Source organism: Delphinapterus leucas, chromosome 20, assembly GCF_059928025.1.
Source record: "Delphinapterus leucas isolate spDelLeu-1000000601 "Yukka" chromosome 20, BTC_Dleu_Yukka2, whole genome shotgun sequence".
NCBI classification, from domain to species: domain Eukaryota; kingdom Metazoa; phylum Chordata; class Mammalia; order Artiodactyla; family Monodontidae; genus Delphinapterus; species Delphinapterus leucas.
In genome coordinates, this window is record NC_143148.1 from 14,620,664 (window position 1) to 14,637,141 (window position 16,478).

General features: G+C 37.5%; 1 protein-coding gene across 2 annotated transcripts; it reads left to right on the forward strand.

The window, feature by feature from the left end:
* The first annotated feature begins 837 nt into the window (after positions 1-837).
* Positions 838-16,220, forward strand: ZNF345 (zinc finger protein 345). 2 transcript variants are annotated; one of them, XM_089902305.1, is made up of 3 exons: positions 838-921; positions 2,235-2,290; positions 14,483-16,220. In XM_089902305.1, exon 3 carries the CDS (start codon positions 14,561-14,563, stop codon positions 16,010-16,012), a length of 1,452 nt encoding a protein of 483 aa, XP_089758431.1. In that variant the 5' UTR covers positions 838-921; positions 2,235-2,290; positions 14,483-14,560; the 3' UTR covers positions 16,013-16,220. The 2 variants fall into 2 exon arrangements, with proteins under 2 accessions (XP_089758431.1, XP_089758430.1); XM_089902304.1 differs by lacking the exon at positions 838-921 and adding an exon at positions 928-1,374.
* The last annotated feature ends 258 nt before the right edge of the window (positions 16,221-16,478 follow it).

Below are 16,478 nucleotides of genomic sequence, written 5' to 3' on the forward strand. Positions count from 1 at the left end.
ATAAGTTTGTGGACATAACCCAAAACAGGCACCCCCATAATAAAATACACCCTGTTTAAAAAGCCATACTGATCCAGTATTCTATTCCAGAACAAAATGTTTGGAATCTTAAGTGTTTATATTAAAATGGTATAAGTTATTTATTACATCAACAGGGAGCTTTTTCTCCTTAAAATTGAATCTACAGGAAGACATATCCTATTATCTCAGTTTGAAGAGGAAATGAGGCTGAGAGGATTCAGATTCCTCCACTATCTCAGCCACCCATGCAGTGGCCCACAATCACGTGATGACACACATATTTTCATACACACACAATCTTGCCCTACCACGTGCACACACACACAATTACTCCCAACCACACAAGCCCACAATATGACCCTCCATCCTGACAAAGCCACTTATAATCTTGATCCCACCTCTCTCTCACACTCATCAATTTTACCTGCATGCAGTCTCTCTTCCATTCAACTAACCCCTAAATGTAGTCACACACGCAATCTCATCACGGTCTCACACTCGGGCCCTCCTTCACCCACTCTCGCATACGTGACTGGGCTTGTGGATTTCTCCCCTTCAAACTCCCTAGGCTGCTTTGGTCCCAGACACTCACGTCCTGCATTCGGGTTCGCTCTTCTGGCTCCCCGACACTTTCCGCAGCAGCTTGCCTCTAGGCATCTGCGCGCTCCCAGGGCAAAGCGTAATTCCTACCAGCCTCCTGGGCATTTAACTGAGGCCAACTCCCGCCTCAGCGCCTAGGGAACGCAGTCTATCTTGGCCGGGTCCACTCCGCCGCTGGCAAAGTCCTGGACTACATTTCCCAGCAGGCCGTGAGGCCCAGGATGTTGCAGGGTGAGCGCCAAAACCTGAAAGAACCGCAACTTGAGGCTGGGATGTGTCAAAGAAGTTGCACCAGACAAGGTAAACAGATAAGGAAGGCTTATTATAAAGACTATCGCAATAGGGAAGAGAGATTGAACTCAACTGGGTATGTAACAGTAGCTGGGGATTTATAGCCACTGGGCAGGGTGATGGAGTCAGTGCGGTCGACTTGACTAAAGTTTGGTCGAGGGAGTTCTTGTCAGCTGAGACTCGCGGAAGCCTCAGGTGCGCTGCCGGATCCAGGCTTCCGCGGCCAGGGGGAATCAGGATGAAGAGGAGATAGCTTTTCGTAGCCTGTCGCTTTCTGGGCTACATCTCCCAGAGGCCTCTAGGCCTAGTGCTCCTTCCCGCGAGAACTAGACCTTCTCCTGAGGAGTGGACGGGATTTTCTGACGGGTTGGGGCAAACGGCCTCAGGGTGCTGTGCGAGGTGCTGGACTCTATTTGTTTCAAGTAGAGTGGAGCGGTGCTGACCAGACCGGAGGAGTCGTAGGTGAGATGACCTGGAGCCCGGGGTTGGAGCCGGGAGTGTCTGGAACCTCCGGCCTCTACGGGAGCCAGCTGGGAAGGGGCGATCGTGAGGAGTGTGTGTCTGATTGTGGTTGTGTCTCTGTGTCTGTGTGACCTTGTACCAAACTGTGAGGGCGGGAGACGGGCTTGATTGTGGATTTGATTGTGCAGGTGTGTTGGGGGTTTAATTGTGTGACCGGGTGTGGCACTGTTTGCGAGTGTTAGGTTCCTTGACCGCGGTTGTAAAACTGTGTATACACTTGGGATGTGTGTGTGTGTATTTATGATCATTTGCTGAGCCGTGGGTGTGGGATGGCTTAACTGTGAGATTTGTGTCTGTTTATCCTTGGGATGTGTGTGTGTGTGTGATATTGTTGGTGGTAGGGTGCGTGTGAATTTGTCATTGTGTCCCCATGATGTATGTCACTGGGAATGTGAGTACGTGGGGGTGCCTATGACTGCGATTGTGACTGACTGTCCCCGGGGTGTGTATGATTGCGTGGCCGTCTGCAGCCCATTTTGTTGAGGTTTGGGGTGCCTGTGTGCCCGTGATGTGAGTTCCTATGATTATGTATCCATATAGCACTGTAGGTGTGGGGCGCCTTTGTCTGTGCCTTTGTGACTCCAGCGCTCTTTTACCAGGAGACCTCTGTGAGCTCAGGGACACATTCTGCCCAGAACTGCAAATGACCGTGCTTGTCTGTAATGCTGGTATTGAGCAGGACGCCCAAGACTTGTCTGACCTAATATCTGTAGGTGGTGGGTGGTAGGTTGACTTGGGCTCCCAGAGAGCCTGGTTTTTCCTGACTCCTTTCTCTCTCTCCAACTCTTCTCTGCTTGCAGAGTCTTCCAGAGTGGAGTAAAGAATGGCTGTTGAACATCCACAAGGCACCTGCAAGGTAGCTTGTCGTTTCCCCTTGTTTCCTGAAATCCTCTTTTCTATGTCAGGATATGACTTGGTTTCCTTCTCTTGAAAATTCTTGCCTGTCAGGTGACCTGATCTATGGAATTTTTCCTTTGAGAAATGTGATTTGCTCCAAAACCCAACCCACACACGTGACTTTCTCTTCCTAATTTGACAAATGGTTTAATTTTTCTTTATGCTCTCTTAAAAAAATATATTTCTTTTTTATTATAAAATGAAATTATCTTAAATAATTTCAAAAGTACAATTCCCAATGAAGAAAATTTAAATTCCCAGTTAAAACCAATGCTAAATTTTTGATAATTTCTTCCCAGTATGTTTTATGTACATATATAAAGTGTGATATTTAAAAATTGATTTTATTCAGCATTTACCGTTTTATAGCCTACACTTTCACACAAAATTATATTTAAGTATTTCCCCACATAATTTAATATTGGAAACATTTTTAGAGGTGCATATTATATGAATGTCTGTCTTTTTTTTTCTTTCAAATTAGATACAGAAATGGCATTTAACACCCATTTGTGCAAATAATTATAAAGACCGATGTAAGGAATACCCAGGTCAAGAAAAGAATACAGCCATCTCTAAAGCAGCCTCTGATGTACCCCTCCACAATCACAAACAATTATGCTCTTCTGGTGATAACCACTGTGATCATTTCTTTGTCTTTCATTAGAGCTTTGATATGAATTCCAAAACCACATAGATTTAGTTTTTGTCTGTTTTCTATCTTTGTATGAATAGACATTCTTTTGTGTCTTTTTTCATGAAAAACGTTTGTGAGCTTCATTCATATTTCCTATAACTACAGTTCATTTTTTTCCATTGCTCTCTCTATACTATCTTGTATAATAGTATCAGTTTACTACTTATCTATTCTACTCTTCATGGACATTTGACTTGCTTCTAGTTTTTGGCTGCTATAAGCAATGTGACTACAAATGTTTTGTGCACATATTTTGGTACACATGTGCTTGTATTTCTTTCATATATATACTAAAATTGTAATTAAACTGTTGAGGGATTGGGTTTGCGCATCTTCAATTTTACTAGACAGTGCCGGACTGTTCTCTAAATATACTATGCAAAGTTTTTACTTGAATCAGCAGTTTAAAAAGGCTCCTTTTGTTTCACAGTCATGCCAGCTCTTGGCATTGTCACACTTTAAAATTTTTGCCAATTTGGTAGATACCTAGTGTTATCACATTTAATTGATATGCCTGTATTATCAATGAAATTGAACACTAATTCTTGCCCGCCTGGATATCCTCTTTTGTGAAATGCTTGTTCAAATATTTTGCCAATTTTTAACTGGGTTGTTTTTCTCTGACTGATTTATAGCAGTTGTATATATACATAATATGTATCTTCTATATTTTAGTTTACTGTCAGTTGCACATGTGACAAATATTATCTTCTACTCTGACTTGGTTTTTCACTCTGGTGTCTTCGGGTGAATAGAGGTTTTGGATTTCAATGTGATGAAATCTTTTTCAATAGTGCTTGTTTAAGAAATTTTCTGCTACCTCAAGGTAATGAAGATTTTCTTGTGTTCTCTTCTAAAAGGTTCCTCGTTTTTAGCTTTAACATGTATGTTTTTACACTACCTGGAATTGATTTGTGTAGGGTAGGGATTCAATTTCATTTTATCCCCCATGTGAGTATCCAGTTGCTCCAGTATCATTTATTGAAAAGTTCATCTTTTCTACACTGAGCTGCAGTGCCATTGTAGCCAAAAATCAAGTGACCATTATGGCCACATCTGTTTCTGGACTTTATGTTTTGTTCCATTGCTCTGTTTGTCTCCCCTTGCAGCAATACTCTGCTATCTTATTCACTGTGACTTTATAATATTTGGAACAAGTCCTCTTACCTTCTTGTTCCTCAAGAATGTCTTGGCTGTTTGTGTTTCTTTGCATATTCCATATACATTTTTGAAATAGTTTGGTTCCACTCAAACATCTTTTGGTATTTTGATCGAATTGCATTGTGTCTATAATTATGTGAGTAGAAATTTGGGGAACCTTCTAATAACATGAATCTCTCAATTGATATTATATTTTCTGCATGTTTCTCATCAAAGTCTTGATTATCTCCTGTAAATAGTCTTTGGCAGGGACTTCCCTGGCGGTCCAGTGGTTAAGACTCCGAGCTCCTTGTGCAGGGGGCACAGGTTCGATCCCTGGTCAGGGAAGTAAGATCCCACATACCGCAAGGCGCTGCCAGAAAAAAAAAATAGTCCTTGGCAAATAGGAATAATTTAATCCATCGTATATAGTATTTCCCTTTTGCGTTGACTGCCAGGAATTTGAGCACTTCAGAAATGATCAATTGTAGTAATAATCTTAGCCTGGGTTTTTGACATTGAATACCTATGATGTATGACCTTTGTGTATGATTAAAATTTTTTCTTTATTCTTAGCCTCCTCAAATACATTTTTGGAAGCGGGGGATATAAAAACGAGATATAGACTTAGATACAGATGTAAATATTTATTGTCTAATATTTTAATTTTAATAACATTCTTGTCTAATCAAGTCAGATTTGTGTGGTACCTTTTGCTGTTCTCCCTATATTATATTTCTTTTTTAACTACTCTTTCCACTTCTCTTCCCCAGCCCCCTCAACCCCCTCCCCCACACTATCCTCCATCAGGCAGTGTCTGCCTCTACCTCTTTGCCATCTATTCTCACTAACACTTTAGTTTAAATATTGGCTCCCTCAGAAAAAAAAGAAACAAATCATCCCTCGGGTTATTTTACCTACACTACTAGTCTCTGTAACATGGTATAAAAATTAGGGATTCTAGTATCAAATGTGACATCTGATCTCAGCTACACCACCTACGAGCTGTTTAACCTGTAAACAAGAGGTTCTCATTCTCAATGTTGTTGAGAATGAAATAAGATATGTAGAACACTTGGTACACATCAGAAATTCAATAAATGTTAGCTCCCCTCTCCTTTATTTCCCATTCTTGGGACCTCTAAATCAATTATGGTATAAAGTGGTTGCCTAAAAGTCTTTTGGTGGGTCCCAAAGTCTTTTGGTGGGTCCCAAAAGATCTTTTTTTTTTTTAAATTGCTGAGGTATAATCAACATATAACATTATATTTGTTTCAGGTGTACAACGTAATGATTCAATATTTGTACATACAGTTGACCGTTAATGTGGAGGTTAGGAGCGCTGACTCTGCACAATCAAAAATCTTCATATCACTTACAGTCGGTCCTCCATATCCATAGTTCCTCTGTATCTGCATTCTCGGATTTAACCAACCACAGATCCTGTAGTACTATAGTATTTACTACTGAAATAAATCTGCTTATAAGTAAAACTACTCAGTTCAAACCCATGTTGTTCAAGGGTCAACTGTATTGCAAAATGATCACCACAGTAAGTCTAGTTAACATCCATCACCATACATAGTTACAATTTTTTTCTTATGAATTTTAAGATTTACTCTCTTCATAACTTTCAAATGCAATACAGTATTATTAAGTCTACACCATGCTGTACATTATATCCCCAAGCTTTATTTATTTTATAACCGGAAGTTTGTACCTTTTGACCCCCTTTACCCATTTCACCCAACCCCACCCCCTCACCCCCTGTCTCTGGCAACCAACCATCTGTTCTCTGTATCTATGAGCTTGGTTTTTGTTTGCTTATTTGTTTAAATTCCACATATAAGTGAGATCATAGGGTATTTTTCTTTGTCTGTCTTACTTCACTTAGCATAATACCCTCATGGTCCATCCACACGGTTGCAAATGGCAAGATTTCATTATTTTTCATGGCTGACTAGTATTCCATTGTGCATTGCCTACCTGTTGTTATATTATTTGAATAGTTTGTATTATGTATTTGAATTTTTAAATTTTATGTCTCTGTGCTTGTACCTGTGCCATGTTTAGATCATTTCTTTTTTAAAATCTTTGAATACTTGGTCAAATATGTCACTTTTCTGAAGATAGCTGTATACTTTATTTCTTTCATTACAAAAAAATTATTTATTACAACAAATTTGTAAAACACAGAGAAGCACAAATAAGTAACAAAAGTTATCTATAATCCTGTCAGTTAAAGACAACTGCTGTCAATACTGAGAATTTGTTTCTAAATGTGATCATACTATGGCTACTGACCTGTAACCTGCCTTTATCATGCCAAAATATCAATACATTGTGAACAACTGTCCATGTCTTTACACATTTATCTTTACCATGAGTTGTAATGGCCTTATCATGTTACCATTTTACCAAGCCCCCTTTTTTGAACATGGTTTGCTTACAAATTATTGCCATTATAAACAATGAGCATCTCCTTAGACCGAATGCTAGTGCTTTCCTTTTTAAATTTTATTTTTAGTTAAATTATATTTAGTTAATAATCATAATTTTGTTATAAAAATAATTTGTATGTTATGAAGGGGTTCAGGTCTGATGTAACTACAATCCCCAGTCCAAGGTATCTACTCAAAGTACCCAAAGGTAGCCACTGTTATCAGTTAATTATTTATCCTTTTTAAATATCCTTTTACATGCATACACATGTAAATGTGTATGTGGTACTGTCTTGTCACTTAAAAATATTTCTATATAAAAAGGATTATAAGTGTATCCTGCAAAATGTGGAAAGTAAATGAATTATAGAGTGGGTCCAAGGATTGAGTTGGTTCACATAAAACACTTAACAGAGGACCTGCCCATTTACTTAGTGTCAGTTAGTTATTGTTACTGTTTGTGCTTTTTATTCTGTGTGGAGAATTGTTCACTTAAGTATAGAGCTCATTTTAATTGCTTCATGTAAGGCCATATTTTATAATATGAAATCATGGAGATAATAGAGTACACATATTCTAAACTTCAGTAAACACTTCCAGTACACCCAGCTCTCTCTGCTAGAACCTGTGTTTCCACTGCCATTAGGTTACTTTTGGCTGCATGAGGCAGAAAAACACAACTGCAACAAATAGAACAGAGAGTTAATTATTTCATTTAATTTAAGCTGGTTATTCTTAACCTTGGTTACTGATGTCTGGGACCCACTCCCAGCGATTCTGATTTAATCGGTCTGGGATATAACCTGGACATCATCATTTTTAAAAGATCACCAGGTAATTCTAGTGTGCTGCCACAGTTGAGAATTAATGACTTAAAGTCATACAAGATGACAAGAAAAACATTAAGAGTTAATTGGTCTGGAGTGGGGTTCAAGCTTTAGAATTTTTTAAAAAGCTACCTAATTGATTCTAATAGCAATCAATTCAGAACCACTGGCCTAGGCAAATCATGATTCATTTTCTGGAGCTGATGAAAAAAAGCTATGGAAAAAAATTCTTGTAGCAAGGAAGTAGAGGAGGGATGATTTTGAGGGGGGCAGTCAGTAGTATCTGTCATACCTGTGCCTTTACCAGCAATTAACAATAGGAAAATATCACCGTTTGGTCATTTTAGTGGTGTTTTGGGATAAAACCTAAAGGAGATGGTATACATACATGTTTAATCAGCAGTCTTCATTTTTTTTCAAAAGCAAGGTTTGACTTTTGTGAATCTTACATATTTTAAATCTTCATTAATTTTTTTCTGCTTTTTTTTGAGATTGTTGCAGTATTGAATTCAAATCAGTTTTATTTTTTAAAAGGAGTTTAATGTTATTAAATTTTCTTTTTGGGGGGGTAATTTTCTTTCCTATGTCCAGGTTTTTTACATGTATTGATCTCCTTTTCACTTCATTTCTAGGTATTTTATATTTCTATTTAGTTTCATATTTAACATGAGAATTACTTAGGAATATGTCTTGTTTTGGGTAACTTTTAAATTTTGATTAAGTTTCAAACTTGCAGGAAAGTTACAAGAATAGTACCAAGTATTCTTGGGTACTCTTTGCTCAGATTCACCAATTGTTTACATTTTGCCCCATTTGTATTATCATTCCTGTGTGCATTTGCAATTGTTCTGCGTATCTATATATGCATGTGAGGACACACACACATACACAATACACACATTTTATCTGAACCATTTAAGAATAAGTTGCAGACATTTGCCTCTTTACTCTTAAACACTTCAGTGTGTTATTTCCTAAGAACAAGAGTATTCTCTTACATAACCACAGTACAGTCACTAAAATAAGAAATTTAAACAACAGTGCAATACTGTTATTTAACAGTCCATATACAAAATTTTTTGCTAGTCTCAATAATATTCTTTGTAGCAATTCATCCTACTTACACCACACCCTCTCTCCCTGACTTGCTATCCAGGGTACAGTCTAGGATCACACACTGAATTTAGTTATCATGTCTCTTTTTAGTCTTTTTTTTTTTAAAGATTTAATTTTATTTATTTTTGGTTAACTTGGGTCTTCGTTGCTGCAGGCTCAGTAGTTGTGGCACGTGGGCTTAATTGCACCGCAGCATGTGGGATCTTCCCGGACGAGGGCTCAAACCCGTATCCCCTGCATTGACAGGTGGATTCTTAACCACTGCACCACCAGGGAAGCCCCTTGGATTCATTTTTTAATCTGCTCCTTATTGTGGTTACGTTATTCATTTCAAATACTTTTAGGTTCATTTATTCCCTTTGTATTCTGTTTGATTTTTTAATTAATATTAATCCATTCTTGTTTATTTGATTGTATGAACATGGTTCCAAACATTAAAACTATACAAAAAGATACAGTTAGTGTCACTGTGCTCCCATAACCTTTGTTTTAGTGAATATTGTGCACTGAATTGTGTCCCCCCACCAAATTCATAAGTTGAAGCTCTAACCCCCCAGTACTTTACAATATGACTATATTTGGAGACAGGGTTTTAAAAGAGATGATTAAAACAAGGCTGTTAGGGTGGATCCTAAACCAATCTGACTGGTATCCTTATATGAGAGGAAATTTAGACACACAAAGAGACACCAGGGATGCTCACACAGAGGAAAGACCATGTGAGAACACAGTGAGAAAGTAACCATCTGCAAGCCAAGGAGAGAGGCCTCAAAAGAAAACAAACCTGCTGACACCTTGATCTTGGACTTCTAATCTCCAGAACTGTAAGCAAATAAGTTTCTGTTGTTTATATCATCCAGTCTGTGGTATTTTGGTTTGGCAGCCCTTGCAAACTAATAGTAAGTTATTTCCTCCTGGCTCATAGTATCTACTTGTTCCTCTGGAACATGCTGAGGTTGGACCCTTGTTACAGGTCTAGTGGCAACAGAATGGTTCTGGTGGGTCATGAGGAGAATTAGCATGCCTTTTCAGGTACTGCTCCAGGTGATGTTATTATAGGGTTTTCAGTCAGAGGAAAGCTAGTCTCCCGGACACTGGATTGCAAGCTTCCTCCACTGGTAAGAGAGGCCCAAAGCAAGTTGGAGGTTCAAGATTGTCAGTTTCATCTGGGTCCCAACCAGATGTCCCAGTTCCATATTTAAGGATATCATTCTTTCCCAATCAAGTCTCTACCTTTCACATGGAAATCATGGCAAGACTATGAATTCCTATTTATTTCCTTCCTGTTTCTTGGTTTACTCCAAGAAAACTCCAGATATCAAAATGGGTTTTCGATGTAGATGGCACGTAAGAAGAGATAAATGTGTTAAATTTGTTGTGAGTTCTAGCATATCTGAAAGGGCTGTTTCAACCAGTGCATTGGTTCTTTGGCAGGGCATGGGATTCTAATTATTATTTTCTCTCAGAAATTTGAACTTAGGTCTTCTGGCTTAGAATATTTTTGGGAACTCCAAAGCTAATTTCATTCCTGGTCTTTTATTTATGCACTGTGTTTTTACTGTTTGAATTCTTTTAGGGTATTTTCTTTGTTCCTACTGTCCTGGAACCTAATGAAATTATATCTTAGTGTGAATAATTTTTATTCTTTATACTAGGTACCAAGCGAGCCCATTTAATGTGGAGATTTGTGTCCTTCAGTTCTGGAAAATCTTCTTAAATGCTACTTTTAAAAACAATCTGTTTCTGGTTTCTGTTTTCTTTGAAAGTTTTCCAACATACAGAAAATTAGAAATAATATTCAGTTCTTTGCCCCATATAGCCATCAGCTAAAATCACCAATTGTTAACATCTTACCACATTTGCTTTATTTTTCTAAATACACACACACGCGTGTGTGTGCATGCGTGTCCATTTTTTTCCCCTGAATCATTTGAAAATAAGTTGGGGACATCCTGACATTTTACCCTTAATACTTTTAGCGTGCATCTCCTAAGTATAAGGACATTTTCCAAACAATAACAATGACATATCAAATCTATGAAAATTAATATAAACTCACTAGTACCACCTCAAACATTTCATGTTCAAATCTCTCCAGTGGTTCCCCCAAATATCTTTTTTTAGCTGATGTTATGTTTTTGTTTATTTACTTGGTTGTTTGTTTGCTTGATCTCAGATCCAATCGGGATTCATGTATTATTTTGGTTGTTGGGCTTCATTGGTCTCTTTTAATCTAGAACAGCCTCTCATTTTTGTTTGTTTTATATGACACTGAATTCAAGACAGTTGCCTTATAGAATGTCTCACAACCTCCATTTGTCTGATGGTTTTCTTATGGAAATAGGAGGCTTAGATTCAGCTTACCTATTTTGACAAAGGTGGTACGGTGTATTCTATTGCATTACATCAGAAGGCAGAGTGTCAGGTTGTTCCACTGTTGATGATACCAAGTTTCATCATTTAAGGTTAAATGATGGTACTGAGTACCAAACCTTCCCAGTATAAAGGTACATGTTTCCCTTTTTAATTAGTAAATCATATGTGCATTGATGCTAAGAGACTAAGTGAATATCCGTTATCTTGACCATTCACTTTCTGATTTTAGAATCCATTGAGAATCCTTGCCTGAATCAATTATTAGATTGGTGATTTCAAAATGGCAATTTTCAGATTCCTTCATTCCTTCTAACATCCTGCCTGATACTTGGCAGATGCTTAGCACCCTTTCAAGAATGATCTCCCATTAGATGTTGACCTGGCTTGCATGACCTTCCAATGTCTTTCCTATTTTCTGTTATTTTTTTAATTGAAGTATAGTTGATTTACAATATTGTGATAGTTTCAGGTGTACAGCAAAGTGATTCAGTTATATATATATATATATATATATATATATACACATATGTATATATTTCAGATTATTTTCCATTATAGGTTATATAGGAATATAGTTCCCTGTGTTATACATTTCCTATTTTCTACTTCCATAATTTTGTACTTTTTAAAGAGATTTTTCATTTATCCTTTAACTCTTCTAATGATATGTTTTTATTCCCACTTTATATTTTCATTTTCTAAGTATTCTTTTTTGCCTCATTCCTTTTATGTTATCCTATGCTTCTATCATGTGAAATGGCTTCTCATATCCCTCTGAAGATATTAGTGGTGGCTTCTGGAATTTTGTTTTCCTATGTGGTTTCTCTTCTAAGTTCCTTTGGGCTTGTTTAATCTCTTTTATGTTACAGGATTTCCTCAAATGATGATATTTGTATCAGTATTATAGAGTACCAGTATTATAGAGTGGACACTGAGAAGCTGATTTAACTTTTTGTATGCCAGTTAGTAGACCTTCTTAAGTATGTAATGCTCCCATTTCTTAAGCCTTTCTGGGGTTTGCAGCATAAATCATCTCCTTCTGGGTTTTCCTTACTTTTGGGTTAGGTTTCATCTTTCTTTGTTAAGTTGTTCGTCATTTCTCTTCATGCTTTCCAGCCTCAAAAGTTTTGTTGCTATTTCCTCTTCAATTTTCTTTGACTTTGTGGGTTCCTTTTGTTAAAAAGCCAGTTCATTCCTTTTAGTGAGATTTTTTTAAAGGACAGGAATAACCACATGTGATTCACTTTCACTGTTTGAGAGAAAGTATATCCTTTTCTAGAGAAATATTGTTTTTAGTTTATTTTTAAGAGTAATGAATTTTGAGACTAATTTATTATATTAGCCATTCAGTAAATGTATTTTGATCTTTTTGTGTGTGCCAGGGTTCAAGCTGACTAAAGTAACAGACATTACCCTTGCCTTCCTCATTCTTGGCTCTGTGGTAGCAGACAGACATTAAGCAAACATTCAAAAAAATATGAAATTTGCTGGGGACTTCCTGGCGGTCCAGTGGTTAAGACTTCACCTTCCCACGCAGGGGTTGCGGTTTGATCCCTGGTCGGGGAGTTAAGATCCCACGTGCCTTGGGGACAAAAAACCAAAACTAAGAAGCAATATTGTAACAAATTCAATAAAGGCTTTTAAAAGTATAGGAAATTTTCAATTGTAGGGGATAAATGTGTAATCATTCATTACCAAACACTAAACACAAAGAAAGGAAGAAAAAAAGAAAAGTTTAAAAAGTGCTTTGAGAAATAATGGCGAGATGTGCAAAATTAAGACTGAGTATTCAGAAAAGATCTTTATTAGGGTATGCTACTTAGCAGAGATCTGAACAATGACCAGGAACTTGCAGGTGAAGAGTGGGGGCAGTGGGAAGGGAGGTATGGAAGAATATTTCAAGCAGATTAAATTGTTGGGGGAGGGGCATGTTACAGTTTAGTGCATTTGAAGAACGAAGTAAGGCCAGTGTAACTATGGCTTATTGCTGATAGGAGAGAGGTATCATCTTGAAGAGGCAGGCAGTAGGCAGGTCTCTGAGGAATTTTAAAGACCAAGTTAAGGAGTGTGGGTCTTATCCGAGGGACAGTGGGAAACCATTGAAGCATTCTGAGCGGAACAGTGCCAGACTGAATATCACTCTGGCTGTTAAGGGTGGAAAACTGGAAATGCAAGCAGCTAGATAAAATACTGCTTTCATATCCAAGTAAAAGATAATTTTGACTAGAATTATCTACTGACAGTGGGAATGGAAAGAACAATTTCAAGACATTTTTAGGCCGAGCCTAAACAAGCTTGCTGTTTGAGTATTGTAGGAAGAGAATAGAGCTGAAATGTTTTCACCTTTTGTGGCTTGAGTTATTTATTTGTTCAGGGTCTTAATTGATGTCTCTGAATCCTTTTATTTTCCTGGTCACTTTTATGGCATATAAGTCTTCCAAAATAATAGCTACCAAACACGGTGGCGTTATTTTATACAATGGTGTAAATATCAATACATTAATGTGATTTCAGAATTATTTCAATAACCATCAGAGCTGGGGTTCAGAGTACTCATCTATCTGCATCCTCCTTGTAATTTTCCAGAAGTATCACATTACCTCCTATCTTCTTGTCCCTTTTCTCTGATTTTAAAACTACATTCTCAATTACTCTGCTTTTGGCCTTTGCTAAGTCCCCTTTTTTGTTCTCTCAAGGTTCTCCCAAGGTTAGCCTCAAGACTTTGGATTTTACCAAATGGCATAAACAAACTATATTCTAGCCACAACAGAATCTTCACTCTCTATTGCTCATTCCAGACTTACTCAGTTCATTTATATATATATATATATATATATATATATATATTTTTTTTTTTTTTTGCGGTACGTGGGCCTCTCACGCTTGTGGCCTCTCCCGTTGTGGAGCACAGGCTCCGGACGCGCAGGCTCAGCGGCCATGGCTTATGGGCCTAGCCGCTCTGCAGCATGTGGGATCTTCCCAGACTGGGGCACGAACCTGTGTCCCCTGCATCGGCAGGTGGACTCTCAACCACTGTGCCACCAGGGAAGCCCCTCATTAATCTTTCATCAAGATACTGCTACATCTGAAGTAACTTTCTCTTCTATCTCCATCAGATTATATGCAATTTATGACCATCTAGCCTAGATTTTTCCTTCCAGGTGTAGTTACTTAAAGCTCCAAACAACCCTAAGAAATGGGTTAAATGATAATTATACTCATTTTTAAATGTATATGACACTAGTTAACAAAATTGAGTTGGGGCCTGGACATCTTTATATTTATTGAGCTCCCCATGTCTTTAGGGTATTTTTATCTAAATCACTATTTAGGAACAATTGACTTAATCTATTTTCCTAAATAACTCCTTCACCTTCTAGTGTTTCTTCTCATTCTGTTTCCTTATCTGTTTGTCAAAATGCCCAATCATATATGAGAACTGTATAAGCCACTCTATATGAAAATGAGTTTCAGTTAAGTCTTTTCCTATCTATTATAAAAGTTTCATTTCTCCCAGAACACAAAAAAGTGAATGTTTTTATATTTTCTTTCAGACTGTGAATCAAGGTTGAGACCAAGAATTATTTCTGAAAAAGGAGATTTATGGAATAGAATCATCCTGATGGGAGATAATGGAAAGACTTATAAAAAACAGCATTGAGTGTTCAAGTTTCAGAGGTGATTGGGAATGTAAAAGCCAGTTTGAGAGAAAACAGGAATCTCAGGAAGGACATTTCAGTCAAATGATATTTACTCCTGAAGACATACCCACTTTCAATATCCAGCATCAGAGAATTCATACTGATGAGAAACTCCTTGAATGTAAGGAATGTGGGAAGGATTTTAGTTTTGTGTCAGTCCTTATTCGACATCAGCGAATTCATACTGGTGAGAAACCTTATGAATGTAAAGAATGCGGCAAGGCCTTTGGTAGTGGTGCAAACCTTGCTTACCATCAAAGAATTCATACGGGTGAAAAACCTTATGAATGTAATGAATGTGGGAAGGCCTTTGGTAGTGGCTCAAACCTTACTCACCATCAGCGAATTCATACTGGTGAGAAACCATATGAATGTAAGGAATGCGGGAAAGCCTTTAGTTTTGGATCAGGCCTTATTCGACATCAGATAATTCACAGTGGTGAAAAGCCTTATGAGTGTAAGGAATGTGGGAAGTCCTTTAGTTTTGAATCAGCCCTTACTCGGCATCACAGAATTCACACAGGTGAGAAACCTTATGAATGTAAGGATTGTGGGAAAGCCTTTGGCAGTGGTTCAAACCTTACTCAGCATCGAAGAATTCATACTGGTGAGAAACCTTATGAATGTAAAGCATGTGGAATGGCCTTTAGTAGTGGTTCAGCTCTTACGCGGCATCAAAGAATTCATACTGGTGAGAAACCATATATATGTAACAAATGTGGGAAGGCTTTTAGTTTTGGATCAGCCCTTACTCGACATCAAAGAATTCATACTGGTGAGAAACCTTATGTGTGTAAGGAATGTGGGAAGGCTTTCAATAGTGGCTCGGATCTCACTCAACATCAGAGAATTCACACTGGTGAGAAACCCTATGAGTGTAAGGAATGTGAGAAAGCCTTTAGAAGTGGTTCAAAACTTATTCAACATCAAAGAATGCACACTGGTGAGAAACCCTATGAGTGTAAGGAATGTGGGAAGGCCTTTAGTAGTGGTTCAGACCTCACTCAACATCAGAGAATTCATACTGGTGAGAAACCCTATGAATGTAAGGAATGTGGGAAGGCTTTTGCTAGTGGCTCGAAACTTATTCAACACCAGCTAATTCACACAGGTGAAAAACCCTATGAATGTAAAGAATGTAGAAAGTCCTTTAGTAGTGGTTCAGCCCTTAATCGGCACCAGAGGATACACACTGGTCAGAAACCCTATGAATGTAAGGAATGTGGGAAGACTTTTGGTACTGGCTTGAGCCGTACTCAACATCAGAGAATACATACTGGTGAGAAACTTTATGAATGTAAGGGCTGTGGGAAGGCTTTGGAGAGGGGTTCAGAAATTCAGCAACATAAGAAAAGTCATGCTGGTAAGAAGCTCTGTGAATGATAAACTCTATAAATTGGAACTACATAACTAAGGAACCATACAATAAAGAGAATTCATACTAGTGAGAGTCCCTACAAATGTAATTAAGGTACATATACTTATACTTTACCAGTTAGTCAGTCTGAGAAAATTCATACAGAAAATAAACACTCTGAATAAAATATTTGAATATTTTTATCTAAATTCATTACTTTCAGAAAATTCATACTTGTGAATATTATAAGTTGAAAAACCTTTTTATTGTATATTGCATTTATTTTAAGCATCAAAATTTATTTGGGGGCTAACCCTGCTACTTTCTTTTTAATGTTCTTAATTTTTTGTGAAGTATACAGAATTACTGATGCATTTTAAAATTATTTTAAATTATTGAGGGTCTAATTTACCCTTTTTCCCCCTCCCCCATTTCTCATACTAACACCATTTATTTAATAACCATATCTATTTTTATATATTTTTATTGCAT

Bases quoted from the DNA above. Each gene is read 5' to 3' on its own strand.
- ZNF345 (XM_089902305.1), top strand. From the start codon at position 14,561: ATGGAAAGACTTATAAAAAACAGCATTGAGTGTTCAAGTTTCAGAGGT.